General features: G+C 42.0%; 1 protein-coding gene across 1 annotated transcript in view; it reads left to right on the forward strand.

Annotated features, from left to right (window-relative positions):
• The first annotated feature begins 257 nt into the window (after positions 1 to 257).
• LOC112559562 (protein Wnt-6-like) overlaps positions 258 to 15,692 on the forward strand; it is a 42,510-nt gene continuing 27,075 nt past the window's right edge. Inside the window, exon 1 of the mRNA XM_025230897.1 lies at positions 258 to 394. Coding sequence (XP_025086682.1) covers positions 321 to 394 — 74 coding nt within the window. The 5' untranslated portion in view covers positions 258 to 320. The remainder of the gene's footprint in view (positions 395 to 15,692) is intronic.

Consider the following 15,692-nt stretch of genomic DNA (forward strand, 5'->3'; position numbering starts at 1 on the left):
AAATTATGTGGTATATGAACGAAATTTCACGGTCAGGACCGAAGACCTAGAAGATTTCATCACCATTTTTAAACACTTACCGACACAAATTTAGAAAGGAAGACAGCAAGTTTGAAAAAAAAAAAAAACTAGACGCAGGAAGACATCAGGAGGCGATTCATTTTTGTGCCTTTTGGTCCTCGGAGTCTGTAACCTCCCGGATATTACCTGAGCCTGTGATTGTCACCTCTATGACAGTGAATGCCATCTCTGTGACAGCAAATGTCACATTTGTGACTGTGGAGAAGAGCTACTCGAGCAGGGTGTGACTGACACCAACAATGCGCCTTCAAGGCATTTTGGTTTGCTTGTACTTCTATCTCATATTCCCCGCCAATATCATAGGGCTCTGGTGGTAAGTAAACTAATGACTTTTTTTTTTACGGATATCGAGTGATTGCAAATGAAATTATAGATTACGATTGTCCAGGAAGAAATAAAATATCACTTCCCTTAGCTGCTTGAAATAATTTAATAATACCATACATAGACAAAACTTTTGGGTGATTATCTCTACTCAGAGGCCTTATTTAGGCAGGCAAAGATTACTCAGTCATTTAAAAAATGTTCAATACTTACATGTATATATGCATGCATGTGTGTATGTATGAAATGTATTTCTGTCTAATTTTCTTTTTCTTTTTTTTCTTTTTTTTTTTTTTTTTTTTTTAGCTAATAGGTAAACCATAAAATTGTTTTCTCTATGGCCAAATCTGTAAGACATTAATGTATATTTCATACACCCACCTCTTCTTCTTATTCATCCTTTCGACCGTAACATCATTCTAATCTTTTCATCTACTGTTTTTTACTTCTTTAAACAAATATTTATTTATATGAAGGCATGTACAAATGAGAAATGTATTCACTCGCACAAACACACAGGAACATAAACACGCAACAAAAAAGTTTGTTAGTAGATTAAATGTTGGAGGTTGGGTGTTTGGCTCTTTCTCTTTCTCCAAACCACACAGAGAGAAAACGAGAAAGAGACACAGAGAAAGAGGAGAAACATTTTTGCTGCAGACTGACCGAGTCCCACGCAAAACTCGAGGCAAGAACAGGAAGGAACTTTGAAGTAACACACCACAAGTATTCTCATAGTTTATAAACGCCGCTGATTTACTCCCTAAAAGCAAATTCTTCAAAGGCAAGTGACACTGTGTTGTCTTTCAACGTCGAGAGGAGCCGAGGGGCGACACGCTTGACTGAACGTCCTCCGTGTCGTGCTTATCTGATTGTCTCTCGCGCGCGCACTTCGTCCTCGGAGATTCTGCATTTTAACTGACTGTGATAGAAATTGCGATAAGAGCAAGGTGTTCTGGCGTCCTCTTCATTACTTAACACATCGTAGGGAACTCTTTCGCTTATCTGTCTTCCGTGAATGATTTATATATATTTTTGTAGTTGTTGGAGGTTTTTTCCCATTTTCCTGTGTATGCAAATGTAACGCTCAAACAAACAAAAAAAAAAAAAAAAAGAGGACATTGGGGTATTTGATCGTGAAGAGAGAGAGAAAAGAATCGATGTGGAAAACTTTGAAAAAAAGTGGAGAACAATTTTGATGACTAACTCCATGTCCCACAAAGTGGGTCATTTCAGAAGACCTTGAGAAATCAGGCGCAGGGGATGTATGTCCCTGTCTGATGTCATTTGAACCGTTGAACCCACCAACAGACGTAAGACGTGTAGGGAGGTAGGATGGAGGTTGGGTACAGGTGGAAAGCACGCATTGTGTTTAAAAGCCACGCGCACCTTTGAGAGCCTTTCAAGGGAACTAAGATGAAGGGCCGATCGCTCAGTTGTCACCTTTCTGTTTCGCTCCTGTCTGCTCCAAACCTCGTTACCTTCTCCTCCAGCTGGTCCAGAGGCGCGGGAGGGGTGAAGAAAGGGGAGGTGGGAGGCAAGGGGGCTCACACAAATCCTCGGGGACTAGAGGAGATTCTTTGACTCGCGTGACTTGAAAGGGGAGTTGAGGTTGACGATGTGTTGTCACCAGTTCCAATTGGCATTAAACTGTGTGCCCTGAGCTTTACACGGCAGTTTCAATTGGCCTTAAACTGTGTGCCCTCGGCTTACTGCTTGAGACTCCTCGGCTGGAATCTCCGTGTCTTTGCGGCGGTGTTCTGCCACCTCGCCTTGCCACTTGCATGCGCCTCAAACACAAACTTGTTGCTTCTTTAGGGACAAAGACCAACGGTAGCCATATTGTCCCTTAACCTGAGTATTTCGCTTTAGGTGATTTTAGCGGTCTTTCGGCCAGACTAATCTCTCACTCCTAGATGAACACGAGAGTGAGTGAATGAGTGAGGGAGATGACATCAAGGAAAGAACGCGAGTAAGACAGATGTCCGCATCAGGATGGCAATGGCTAGGCTGGACATAGACTGAAGCAGCGATAGCATCAGGAACACAACCTGTACAAGTCCCAAGTAGTACCGATCTGCTTTGCGGATGTGAAACGTGGACCCTGCACTTCAATGTTAAGAGAAGACAGGTATTCAGGTACAAGTGCATGAGGAGGTTGCTCCGGATAGTTTCCAAAAAAAAGCAAAACACCAAGAAACCAATCGCTTTGTACCAACCATGGTGGCGACACTCGTAGGATACCAGGAACCCTTATTCGCAATGGTGAAGCTGGTTGGCTGGTCTGGTTTGGCCATGTAACCCGGCAAGACACTCTTTCGAAGGCTGCTGTGGTCAGAGGAAGAAATGGCTTACGAGAACGGAATGGACTGGTTGTCCTGCTCATTATCATCAACGACAAATTGCCCCCTCCCTTCCCAACGACCCATTTCAGACAAGTGACGAATGAACGAATAAAGCAAGTAAATTGGTAACTGCTGACAGTACGAAACAGGATCCAGTATATAATTTTATTATAATATAGATATGTCGTTCTTGACATATCTATCGCACAGCTTTCCATTGCATGTTTCTCGACGATGCGGTAGATACGTCTTTCTAATTACATGTCAAGCGCATAAAAAGAAAGGAAAAAAAAAAGGATACATGTATTTGTGTACGGAGCAGAACAAGCAGACGAAACTGATTTCCAGCGAGGTCTCGATGTAAAAATGTCGCGAAAAAAAAAAGCAGGGTATAAGATGAGCGAGAGAACAAAAACTCAGCCGCCATCCCTACTTTCTGACAGTGCCGCCTTCACCCACGCACCCGGCCTAACACCCTCATTGCATAACATGGCAGTTTTCTTGACCTCCCATATTGTCTGTCTGTCTGTCTGTCTGTCTGTCTGTCTGTCATATTCGCAGTTCAGCGGTTCGTATGTTTTTGGCGATCAAGATCATAACATCTTACTTCACTTTATTATTCCACTCTTCCTTTCGAAATACGATTTATCGCGTTCGCTAGCTCAAAGATCATTGCATAGTTACCATCTTTGTATTATGATACTATGTCTGAATTAAACCCATTCAGATATCAAATCATTCGCAGGACGAAGTGTAAATGATTATGGTGAAAGTCATGGACTTGTATCTCATTGGAGGAGAGGAAGAATGGGTCTTCCCTGCCTCACTCCCAAATCTCTACCATCTGTCATTCTGCGAGTTGTTAGAAGACGAATCACCTCACAAAATATGTTAGGTAGCAACGACTGAACAATGTATAATTATAAGGAATAAAATACCAAAAAAAATCACACGTTCACTGCAAGGGTGTTAGTGCACGAAGCAAGCGAGACATGGTAGGGATCCTAGAGACTAAACTGAGGTGGGGATGAGCATTTCTCATGCAGGTGGTTCTCGGTGTCTGCCAGCCTGTATGTTTGATAATACATAACATGAAGGCTATTGTCAATATTAACTTCCACCACCTCCTTTCCCATTGGTTATTTTTATGAAATCCCATCATCATCATCATCATCATCATCATCATCATCATCATCATCATCATCAACCACTTTTGTGCCTTACAAGAAAAGAACTTCTACTTTTGAATACAGTCTTTACTCTTTAGTCAGTGCTTCCAAAGCACTCTGTCAACTCACCTTTGACCCAAGATTCAAGTTTCAACACGTCGAGGGACGTCTTCCCTTAACTGCTGGCAGTGGTACACATCCTAAGAACCCTTTAGCTGGCCCCTCTTTCATTCAAAAGCCAGAGAACATATTCAGTGGTGGATGCAGTAGGGCCTGCCGTTAGGTCTTTCTACACACTTTCGATGTCTTTTACCATGAACTCCAAGAACCTATTGGTCTTCGGATTTGCGAAGGGATCTTTGTCTTGGAAGTACACGTTGCTTACTTTGAACGGAATCCGACTGACATGGTCAAGATGATGCACTGCTGACCATATTAACATTCAAGCTGCTTATCCTTTTAACATTCCATATGCCATCAACATTAACAGTCCTCGTGGGTTTGGCTGCAGGACACAGACACCAGGCTTGTCATGGTGGCTCATGGCGAGTTCTTAGCGTTTGGACGCCTTCACAGGTTCGCCATTGACTGCAGTGTCGTGCAGTCTCCTTCCTTTTTGTGTGTGCACCGCGAGGGCCAAAATAAATCACCTTCAAACAAAGATTTTATGGTCTTCTGCTCGGCAGCCTTAAAACTTGGCTCACAGATGGTGGAGACCCGATGCGTGGTCAACCAGATTCCCGCGGATATGAACACGACTGTCTAGGCACTGCAGTCTCGTGCTCACCGTCTTTTCATGTTCACTGTGCCTCCTGCTTACTTAGCAAGTCTGAGAAGGTGTGTGAAGAAAATTAGGAAGAAAATACTCGGCGGCGGGGAAGAAGCACACATCCTGAAACTGGTTTCAATCTCTGACGATATTTCTTGTACATCCGTGGCTGGTCCAGCAGTCACATCTTTGGCCACCTTGGCTCAATGAAGAGCTGTGTCTCTGTTCCTTTGACCTCATTAACGAAATCTGTATTTAAAATAAAATTGCCATGGAAGGCATCGCACAACAATAAATAGATAAACAACAAAATCATTCAGACTACATGAGGCACCCATTTTTTTCCTTTTTTTCTCACTCCTAACTGTCCCCCTGAACCGTTGATTCCTTCCCTTCATTTATTCAATAATTCGTTCACTTGTTTGCTTGTACATTTGCACATTTCTTCTCTTAATTTGTGTGTGTGTGTGTGTGTGTGTGTGTGTGTGTGTGTGTGTGTGTGTGTGTGTGTGTGGTTCTTTCTGACTCCTCCTCGTTTCCGCGAAAGAAACAGTTCTAACGTATTTCTGTTCTTGTTTTTTTTCCTCCTAAATTTAATATTTCTCAACACACAGGTGAGTGGCAAGTAATGTATGGTGGACAAGTCCCAGGGGCACAGTCCAGACCCAACTTATTAAGGTCTGAAAGTCTCCTTTGTGAGATCAAAGCAGGAGCCGAAGTAATTGAGTTATTAAAGAGAGTTGAGAGCCGCTCAACACGCTAAAAAGGTTTTTTTCTTGCAATCACACACACACAAAATAAAAAAAAATCTACTTTCATCTGCCCCTCTGTCGTCAATCGTTGCTTGGCAACACGACTCCATGCTGAGAAGTTACTTAAATTCGAACCAAACCAAACAAACAACCAAGCAATTGAAAATGGACTTCTTCCCTGAAGGAAAATCTCAGGTGTTGTAGGCAGTGTTTTCTCCTGAAAAGGATTTTGTTTTCTCCCTGACGAGATTAACATACATGCAAACGGAGCATAAGAGTGTAGGAATGCAAGAGAACGCACGCACATACACACGAATGTTTGTTCGGTACCACATTCACCATGCCAACGGCAGTCTAATGTCTTGGAGACTGAAATACTCTTCATGCTTCAGTCTAATGTTGATAAGATCGAAATATTCATCATACTTCATGTCTGTCAATATTTCAAGGACTGCAGTTGATAAGAGTCGCTTTCTTCAGATCGCTGGTGTTAACAGTTCATAACATCTTTCTACTTCTGGGAGGACGATGATGGTGATGATACTGAAAATAGCACAGCATTTCTTCTCCTTTTTTTTTCTTCCATTTTTTTCTTTTCTTTTTCCTCTAAGGTAACTTGAAAAATACCGCTATACTGTTGTCTTGATTCCTATCTAGAAATAGATGTTCTTGGTATAACTTAGAAAAAAATTCTTCATGAAAGGTCAACGAACTTTACTCCTTTAAATCATAAAGTTTGATCATCGAGAGGTCAAGGGTCAGGTGCACCGCCGCTGTGTGGATGTCTCAGGTAAAATATTGACAATATGTTAACACTTCAGCTAATTCTTTGGCGTTCGCCGTCCAGGTACCGGGTAGGTAGCAAGGTCCTGTGCTCTAGGCTCCAGACTAACAGACTGTAATCATTTGTCTTGCACCACGTGATGTCAAGCATGGCCAACATGGTGTCCTGACAGTCTCTTGGAGTCGCAAGCGCAAGGCCATGGTGGCAACATCTGTGATATGTGTGCTTCGTGTTGGTTCCTCTTGTCGCAGACTTGTTACAACCACGTCTTCATGTTACAACCATGACTGATTCCTATTTTAAGGGTAGTCTATCGTCACACCCGGTGACTTAAAAGCTCTTAGAAATCTCCTTGAAGCAGTGGAAGGGAAAAAAATATTAACAAATTAATGACCACTACAAATAATAACATGGAAAAAAAAGTCGGCGAAGTTCTTGATTGGATGTGTTTCAGACTACCACAAAATTGTGAACCAGACCGTTGGTACACAAACAAATATTTTTAAAAAAAACTCATAGCACATATAAGAATAAACTAATGATAGCTGAAAATGGGTTGGCTGGTTAGCTGATTGATTGATCAATTTATCAATTATGTAATAATTCTGACAGAGATGGACAGAAACTGATAGACTGACAGTCTTTGTTCGTCTTATTAGCTGTAACAAATGGCATCAGTCAAGTGCCAAAGGTTCAGACAGTGTGAACTGACCTCGACTGATAGTACAGTCTTGCTCTTGTTACTAATTTCCGGCACCACGTGTCTGCGACCAACATCGTGATAACTGCAACGGTTATAGAGACTGGTCCTTCTGGTCTCATCAGATGCCAGTCTGTGGAGTAGGAAGCCAGCAGCTTCAAATCCTTCCGATGTATGGCAGGTCATCAAACCTTTTAGCACGGCTTTCTCGTTCATTTTGCTAACTATGTTCCGTTAATAGCTGTACGGACACTTACAGGCAAGCAAAGGTCCGGCTTGGGCAATAAAGATGAAGCAGGAGGAGAGACTGTTAAGACAATGCTTATCTCCAAGCAATAAAGAGCTACATGCCTCACACACCACGCTTGTAAATAATCAGTGCGTTACTTTGCTCTTAAAAAATATAAAACAAAAGCAAACAAACAATAAATAATATGGAACTTTACGAACATAGCGAATATTTCGTTAACGATTTCGTTAAAAGTTTGTCATAGCGAACAAAATATAATAACCAACGTACGAAACATACTTCTTTACCTTTCGTAAAGGTCGAGTCGGTGCTGTTCATCTACACAAATGTTTCTTTTTTTTTTTTTAAATACACAAAGCCTTGTTGAAAAAAAAAATAAGCAAAGCTGATTATTTTAAACATACAAACTTTCGTTTGTTTAAATATACGAACCTAGTTTTTTATTATACAAAACCTATTTTTTTAAATGCACAAAACCGAGGTTTTTTTTTTCAATTCACGAAGTGTAATCTGTTGAAAAACTCAGAATCCAGCTTTTAAATACGCAGACCTAACCTTTTAAATGCTTCAAATCGAATGAGATTTTCATGCAGAAATAATAGGGTTTTAATATTTTTTAAAAAAATCACATAAATCGTGGTATTGGCGTATTGAAAGCAAGACACCTTGCATCATACACAAAATAATGGTACACCTGGCAGATTATCTTTAGCTGGGTAACACAGAAATTTCGGCTGGCTTAGTAAGTCTCAGTGTTATTTATAGTTAGTATTTTTTTTATTAATTTACGTAGCTTGATAGGAAAGTATTACAAAATAGTTACATAAGTAAACACATTTTATTTTCGCTAAGTCACAAAACGGTGCAGGTGCGCATGACGTCACAACGGTCGTGAGGCGAGCTCCAGGTGGATGTCTCAGCCAGTCCAGGTCAGTGCCTATCGGTTGCCACACACGTCACCGTTTTCCAGGTACATCCTAATGGCTATGTCCTGGCACACGACTTCGCAAAGCATATTGTTTCCACCTGGTTTAATTCCCATTGCATCTTTATGATAGACCACCTGCGGAGAGACGGGGCCTTTCATCCTTCAGCCACTACCTGGGAGGCGAGAGTTGAGTTTGCAGGTCTCGCTTTTTCGCCCAACCACGAGTTGATCTGCACAATATCTCTGCCATCTTTGCCGGCATCTTGCAGACCCTGTCTAATGGAATACAAGACCTGGTCTTACACACAGGTGTGTGTGCATCAAAGGCAGACTGTGAGCGGGTCAGTGAGGAACGCGCGACCAACCACCTCAGTGCGATCGGATCCCGAAGACTGCAAGGAATCGGCAGGACCATGACGATGTTGTTTAGATTAGTGACTGGCAGGTCAGGTGTGGGAGGTTTGTTGGAGGGAAGTGGGGAAAGGGGGACAGGAGATGAGTGTAGGTGTGGGGTAGGTGGGATGCGACTCTAGCGCACGTTCACACTCAGGAGTTTAAAAATTGAGGAAGTTACTCAGACTTTGGTGTATATGTGAAAGGAGCTTATAGTTATGTACACACTTGTAAGCCGAATGAAAAAACTTCGGCGAGAAGCCGGTTTGCTGTTTCTTCTTCTTTTATTTGTTTGTTTTGGGGAGGGGGTGTTTTTCTTTAAGGTCTGTACGCTATTATTTATGTGATTTTTGCTTTTAACGAATCAGCATCCTTGCTCACATTTCTCCGTTATTCATTCCTTCATACTATATATGTATCAATATATCTTTGTTTTTATGAGTGTACATAGGTTTGTGGACGCTGAAATACATGACATGTGTATGCATGCGTGTATGTGTGTAAAAATATATATAAGTGTATCTACCTGCACGCACATATTTGCTCTAGTAGGGACACTTAAGCTGTCTTGAGCCATTGTTGAGCACATCACAAGCCACCATTTGGTTAGAAATTAACAAATATGACACAAAAATAAAAATTTTTTTTTTAAAAATACGAATCAGTATGGAATAAAAAAAGGAAGAACAAATTAACGTATAAATTAATTTAAAACATCATTAGCATTAACTTTGCCAATTACAGCATTCCATCTTTTTCTGAACTTCTTTGACCAGGGAAGCAGGCCAATGTATTTTGTCCAATCATCGCCATATTTGTAATGGTCAAAGGAATTATGAGACTTTAGTTGACTGCTAGACATTAGGACTGTACACCATGCACCAAGACATCAGTCCTTTCATACAGCACTGACATTGATGTCGAGGTCTGACAAGAGCGGTCAGACATGACAAGGTGGCCGATATTCGGACACAAGAACAAAAGGTGATCGAGTTTACACCATTTCACAAAGACAGTTGATTTTTGTCTGCCTGCTCGAGAGGAAAAGCAGACGAGGGAGGACATAAGCTACAATGAAGTGTCAAAGCTCAGCTGGGTTTCTCCTCCTTCGTTCCCGCCACCCATCCTCCACCCAAAAAGTAACATTCATCCCGTTCTGCAAGAAACACAGAAAGTATGAACGAATCTCCTACATGTTATTTTAGCACGAACCTATCTATAAGATCGCCGAAGATTACAAAGCGACACAACCTCTTGTGTCGTGCTTCATTTTCGCTCCTGTCTGTTTAGCATCTGTCTGCGTCCCTAGCACCCTTCTTCTTCCACTCCCTTAAAAAAAGAGAGATTCTTTCAAAGGAGGCATTCCACATCTATGGCAACCCTCCCCGTCCTGACGATGATGAAAAAGGCAGAGGTCTCTTGCTATCTCTTCCTCGGGGGTGTTCAGCCATAAAAAGAACTTGTGTCATGGCCGACAGAGGCAACGGTTGAGAGGAGGAGAGGAGGAAAGGAGGAGAGGAGGAGGAGAGAGAGAGGCTTGCGTTTAGCGCAGTAAACGTGTCAGACTGATGGCGTCGTTTGTAACAATGAGTGATACAGGAGCACCTTGTCATCTTCTAGAAGTTTCTGCTTTATTTGAGTTTTGATGCTGAGGGTGCATGGGTTGGCGAGTTGGGAGAAACGTGTGTTGGCGCTGATGATGATGTCAGCTATGGCGACGATGTTTTTTTCTTCTTCTTAGAACTCCATTGGAAACACTTTTCGTGTTTCAACTCCTGGAGAAAACAATGAAGGATTATTTCCTTGCAGCCAAAGTCTAGTCTTTTTAACTGTGGATGATGTTTAATACCTTTCTGCACTCAAGAAAAGAAAAGCAGGTTGAAATTTTTTTTTTTTAATTCTGTAGTTCCCATGTTCCCATTGTTCAGTCTTCAAAACCTACAAGACAAAGCTTCTTTATTTTATTTTTATTTAGGAAAATGCTAAATGATTACAAAGAATCAGACTTTTTGATGGATGTTTCGCAATCATTTATACTGTTAACATCTCAAGATTATTTTAGGTGAATACTTTTCTTTAGCTAAGATTTTATAAGCATTGTTATCATTCAATACAGCGGTTATAGTTGTACCCGACCCCAGGACAAGAAAATTTCCGTTTATCTAGTCATCAACCAAAACGGTTTTCACAATCAACCAAGAAATGCTGCTAACCGAAATAGTAAACAACTCCGGTACCATGATCCTAATGCTGGAATCTTTAGGAACAAAAATTGTTTACATGTTTCTATATTCCATAAGCTTGTGTATTAGCGTGTTCTTCTGGCTCTCTACAAGAAGAGTTGTCGCAAACTTGACATTTGTTCATCTTGTTTATTGTTAATGTCGGTTGATTCTCTATGAAGTCAACATGGCTATTGCAGGATAAACCTCCGTCCCTTCCTTTTTTTCTGTTTACTCCTCCCCTCCCCCACCCCGAATAAAGCGAACAGTCGGGAAACGATCAAAGTTGTTCCTATTGCAGTGGTTCGATATTGCAGCTCTCTCGTTAAGTGTTCCCCCGAGAATACGGCAAGAGGATTATTTGATGTCATGGAGTGTAGTTCACACAACTGTCTTAAGCTTCCCTCCCCACGCGGAGGGCGCTACACTTAATAACATCGTGTACACGTGCACAAAGGCCGCCTCACCCAGCCCACCATGTCAATGAAGATCGTAATATGCGATTTTACACGCCCATGCTTTGCCCTCTTGCCGTCAATGGCAACCAGCATCAGGCTCATTGTAAGGAGGCCGATAACCCAGTCAAACAAAAATCCTCTAATTCCGCATGCTTTCATATTTCTTCGCGAACGGACAGGCTCGCCTCGGCACGACCTTTCTAAATGGTACGGGGATTGAATCCCGGAGTCGACCTGATAGGTTATTGGACTCACAATATGAATCATACTAGCAGCAGTACCCAGGCATCAGAAAAATGAAGATAAATAGGAGGTGAGCATCGCAAGCAAATTAGCGGGTCTGCAGCAGCTAGGAACATCAGCTTCCGCTCTCGAGGTCTTCTTCCCTTGTAAACGTCTGGTCCTCGCTCTACCCTTTGTGCAATTAATCCTCATCTGCTCAGCTGACAAAATGCTCAGTTAATTTGCAGTGACGATAGAGACACCATGCCTCTGTTGGCATCACCACCCCTCTTGCCTCGATGTCGGGTGTTGTGGTGTTAAACGCGTTGTAACAACTCTTGTCTTTGCACCATTCCAGCCTCTCTGGCAGTTAACGGGCTGGCTTATGACTTATGCAGTCTTGCCATCTACAGGTATGAAATATTACGAGTAGATGTACGTTTGAGCTGTTTGCACTCAATTGACACCTTAGGCGAAAGCACATTCCTATCAAAATTCGCACTTTTCTTTAATTTCTGCCAAGGCGCTGAGTGTCAAGAGAAGTTAAGACGCGGAGACAATAAAATATAACTTTTTACAATTTTTTTTTTGAATCGTTTCAACCAAGTTTGAACTTTCAAAACTGGCAGGGTACACACTAAGAGACTTGTATTTTTTAAATTTATTTTATTTTTATTTTTATTTTTTTTGCAATCACTTCGCGGGTGTGTTTGCATGTGTGTGTATCTGTGTAGGGGGGAGCAGACAGGCGCTCGCACACACACATACAAACATACACAGTTCTTAAATAAATCCCCCAGCTACCCACCCACACACACCCTATGTGCATCGCAGCTATTTAAATAATCTGATAGACTCACTCAGCTCTCCACAACATGTCGCATATTCACTTTTCTCTTTGCTCCATCCATCAGTGCACCCATCATCATCAGCAACACCCTGAAGCTGGGCCATAGCACGAGCACGAGCACACAAAAAAAGCAGCAGCAGCAGATAATAAAAGTTGCACGCGCGTGCAGATTCTCACGGGATCCAATAATAAAAAAGTGAACACGGCTCTAGTGGGCGTTCATTCATAAGTCCTTTCTTTTTGTATCAGAACGAGGAATTGTGGAGAGTACCGCCAGGTATCCTAACCAACTAGACAGTCATTTCTCACTCCACCCCAGCTAAAGAAATGTTGAGCTCATTCTTTCTTTGTTTCTTTGTTTTGTTTTTTTTTTTTTTTTTTCTTTCTTTCTTTCTTTCTTTCTTATTTTTTCGTCCTTCTTTTCTTTTGTTTTCTTTTTTTTTTTTTAGTTTTTTCTTTGTTTCCTTTTTATCTGCATTTTTTTATTTTTCTTCTTCATTATTTATTAATTTGTATTTTTCTTCCTTCCCAACATGTATAGCACAGATATCTTAATGGGGGGCATACATACATTTTCTATCTATCCTATCTATCTATTCATTTTATCATTTTTTTTAACCTCCCTCGCCTTTTTCACATGCGATATTTATAGCCGATGCTTAGACTTAAAACACCAAAATGAGAAAAGCAGATGTTGAAGTGAAGAATATGCTGGCAAAGATATGCTAGTCACGATGCTAACTCGCTTCTATGACAAGTTAGATGACTCCTTGCCTTCTTCTTCAAGCTTCTCACATTATTCCTCAAGCATGGCAGTTATTGGGGAAAAATCACAGCAACGCATGACAGCTTTCAGCTGCTCCCATACCCTTACCCTAGGAGACCCTAAGTCCTGTCTCGTATACATTACGGGTGGACAGGGTCAAAAACAAAAGAAACAAAATCAAAAGACTGGTCCGGAACAGTCGAAGAAGCAGGACTTTGGGGACGAGGGTAATAAACATGAGACCACAAGAGCAGGTGAAAAATTAACATTTCTTTATTGTCCGGGAAAATTAGCTTTGATGTGATGTGGCGCCTTTGACGCCTGAAAAGCCGACTGAACTTCACCCGGGGTGGTTAGGGGCGGTGATGGAAGGTAATCTCCCTACAGAGGCCCCAGTCTCTGGGAAGGTCCTAATATACTCCACACCTAATATATCGTGGCTGGGAACCTTTCAGCAGACAGTGTAATGCTTGGATGGCCAAGTCTGATTCCGTCTAACGGACGAAACACGGCTATCACTCAAGTACAAGCTTGATCTCTTCCCAGTGCTCCTTTCGCGCAAAAAGCCGCTATTGTCGACTAATATTTAACCAAAGTGGACCTTTGGCCTTTTTGAGGCTTAACACCGAGGTGAAAACCCTTTGATGTCCGTTGGTCACGACACGTCCTGGTAGCAAAAAGAGTTAATTTTGGAGGTTGGGGGAGGAAACAAATAATGGCAAAAATACCTGGCATTAGGTATGAAACGAATACGCTTCTCGCCTCTGTTTCATTTTTCGACCTTTGAAGTAGAGGTGTATAATGTTTGCCCTCTCACCTTCGTCATTTTAAGAATTTCTAAGCAAGCACCTCGAGTGGGTTGCACTTTCCTGTTTGCCCACCGCATGAATTGACAGGCTTTTTGGGTATTAGAATCTCTTGTACACATGAAGTAGTAAACAGGCGGGAGGTTTTTTTTAAATATTATTTTCTTCGAGTTCTTTTCTTTATTTTGGAGTATACACGCGGTGACATCCGTATCAATAGCTCTTAGCCACACACGATGTTTTCTATAACTTGCAGGTATGGCCTTTACTCAGGTATAATATTCATGTGTGTGATTTTCTAAACATCATTTTAAATACTGTGAAATGTGAATAGCATTAGAAAGAACTAGCATTTTCTTCTTTTCTTTTCTAGTCACTTCTCTTTTTTTTCTCTCAATCTTTCATTTTTTAAATTCTTTTTCATCTTTTATTCTTCTTTATTGAGCTGCTGTATTCCACTACATCACATTGTTCTTTGGTATCAATACCCAGATTTCAATACTACAGAATTAGAAATTTTAAGCGCATTAATTTTTAAAAATTAAAATATGCACATCTACCCATCTAATCTATGCAAGTTAGTTTTGCATGCCACCCTTCCTGCGATGTAAACATATGTTACACACAAATCTCGGTTTTTCTCCATTGACTAACGAGATGAGCAGACAGGAGACTAACAAATTATATATATACATTCGTGTTCCTTTATCTGAACGAGTTTTGTCCCCCTAGTCAAAGATTCGGAAAATGTGTTTCGTTAATTGTAGGTTTTTCCATTAGTCTCCTGACATTTTCTCGAACCATTGTCTCCTCCCATACCCTCTTCCCGGCTGATGAGCAATCTGATGGAGCAAGTGTCATGCGCTTGTGATTAATACTGTGAGGATTGGATATTCTGTGTTCGCATCCCATCTCGGGCAAGTTATTTTTGGATACTGGGCTGGCTGCCTGATGGTGACATAGTCTTAATTGCTGGCAAAATCAAATCCGGACAAGCAACAGGTAATCTGATGTTTATTCAATGACACACCATCGTTTGAAATGGTTGATGTAAATGATGGTTGCTTCATATGGAACTTAAAGACAGTCGGATGAACTTTGGCTGCGTGTCAATGCATAATCTTGTTTGGTGACAGAGAAAGCAACAATCATGTGTGAAGTGATGTGTGCCGTGCATGAGACCGGAACAGAGGACAACTATCGATAATCAAGTCTGGAGACTTTCATCCAACGAAGCATCTCAACCACTGATGACGGTTTCATTTTCACAACAGGAGGGGAATTGGAACAGGAGAGTCTGGGCAGGTGGTTGAGGCACCAGTGGCAAAGAAAGGACAGATCGGGTGAACAGGTGATGTGTAAGCGCGGGTACTTCATCAGGTGCATGCGAGTTCCAGCTGCAAAGACAGAGGAAGGGAGAGAAGATGAGGGGCTGCACAAGTGTGTGTGTGTGCGTGCGTGCGTTTTGTCTCCATTTAGTCAAAGTCAGGCGCCTTTCAGGCAAATGAGTTCTGACCGGAGCTGATGGGAAAAATTGGCACAAAGGGGAAGGGGGTGAATGATAGGGTGGGTGGAGAAGGCAGAGGAAGAGGGGTAAGAACTGGGGAGAGAGAGAGAGTGTGTGTGTTGTGATGGTGGAAGTAGGGGGGAAGAAACGGTACAGGGGGAGGGAGGAAGTCATCTTTTGGTCGTCATGGATTCTGAGCCAGCAGCAGCAGCGCCTACAGCGCATGGCGAGTCTTCACGCTCGCAAACACAGCGCACGCGCGGCGCACGGACTTGCGCGATCGAGTGTCCACACGCGCGCCAGCTTTGGGCGGCCGTCTACGTCACGTCTGGGAGGTCACGTGATCCGCAGCCGCCATCACTGAGC

This window comes from Pomacea canaliculata, linkage group LG1 (assembly GCF_003073045.1).
Source record: "Pomacea canaliculata isolate SZHN2017 linkage group LG1, ASM307304v1, whole genome shotgun sequence".
In the NCBI taxonomy this organism is placed as follows: Eukaryota; Metazoa; Mollusca; class Gastropoda; order Architaenioglossa; family Ampullariidae; genus Pomacea; species Pomacea canaliculata.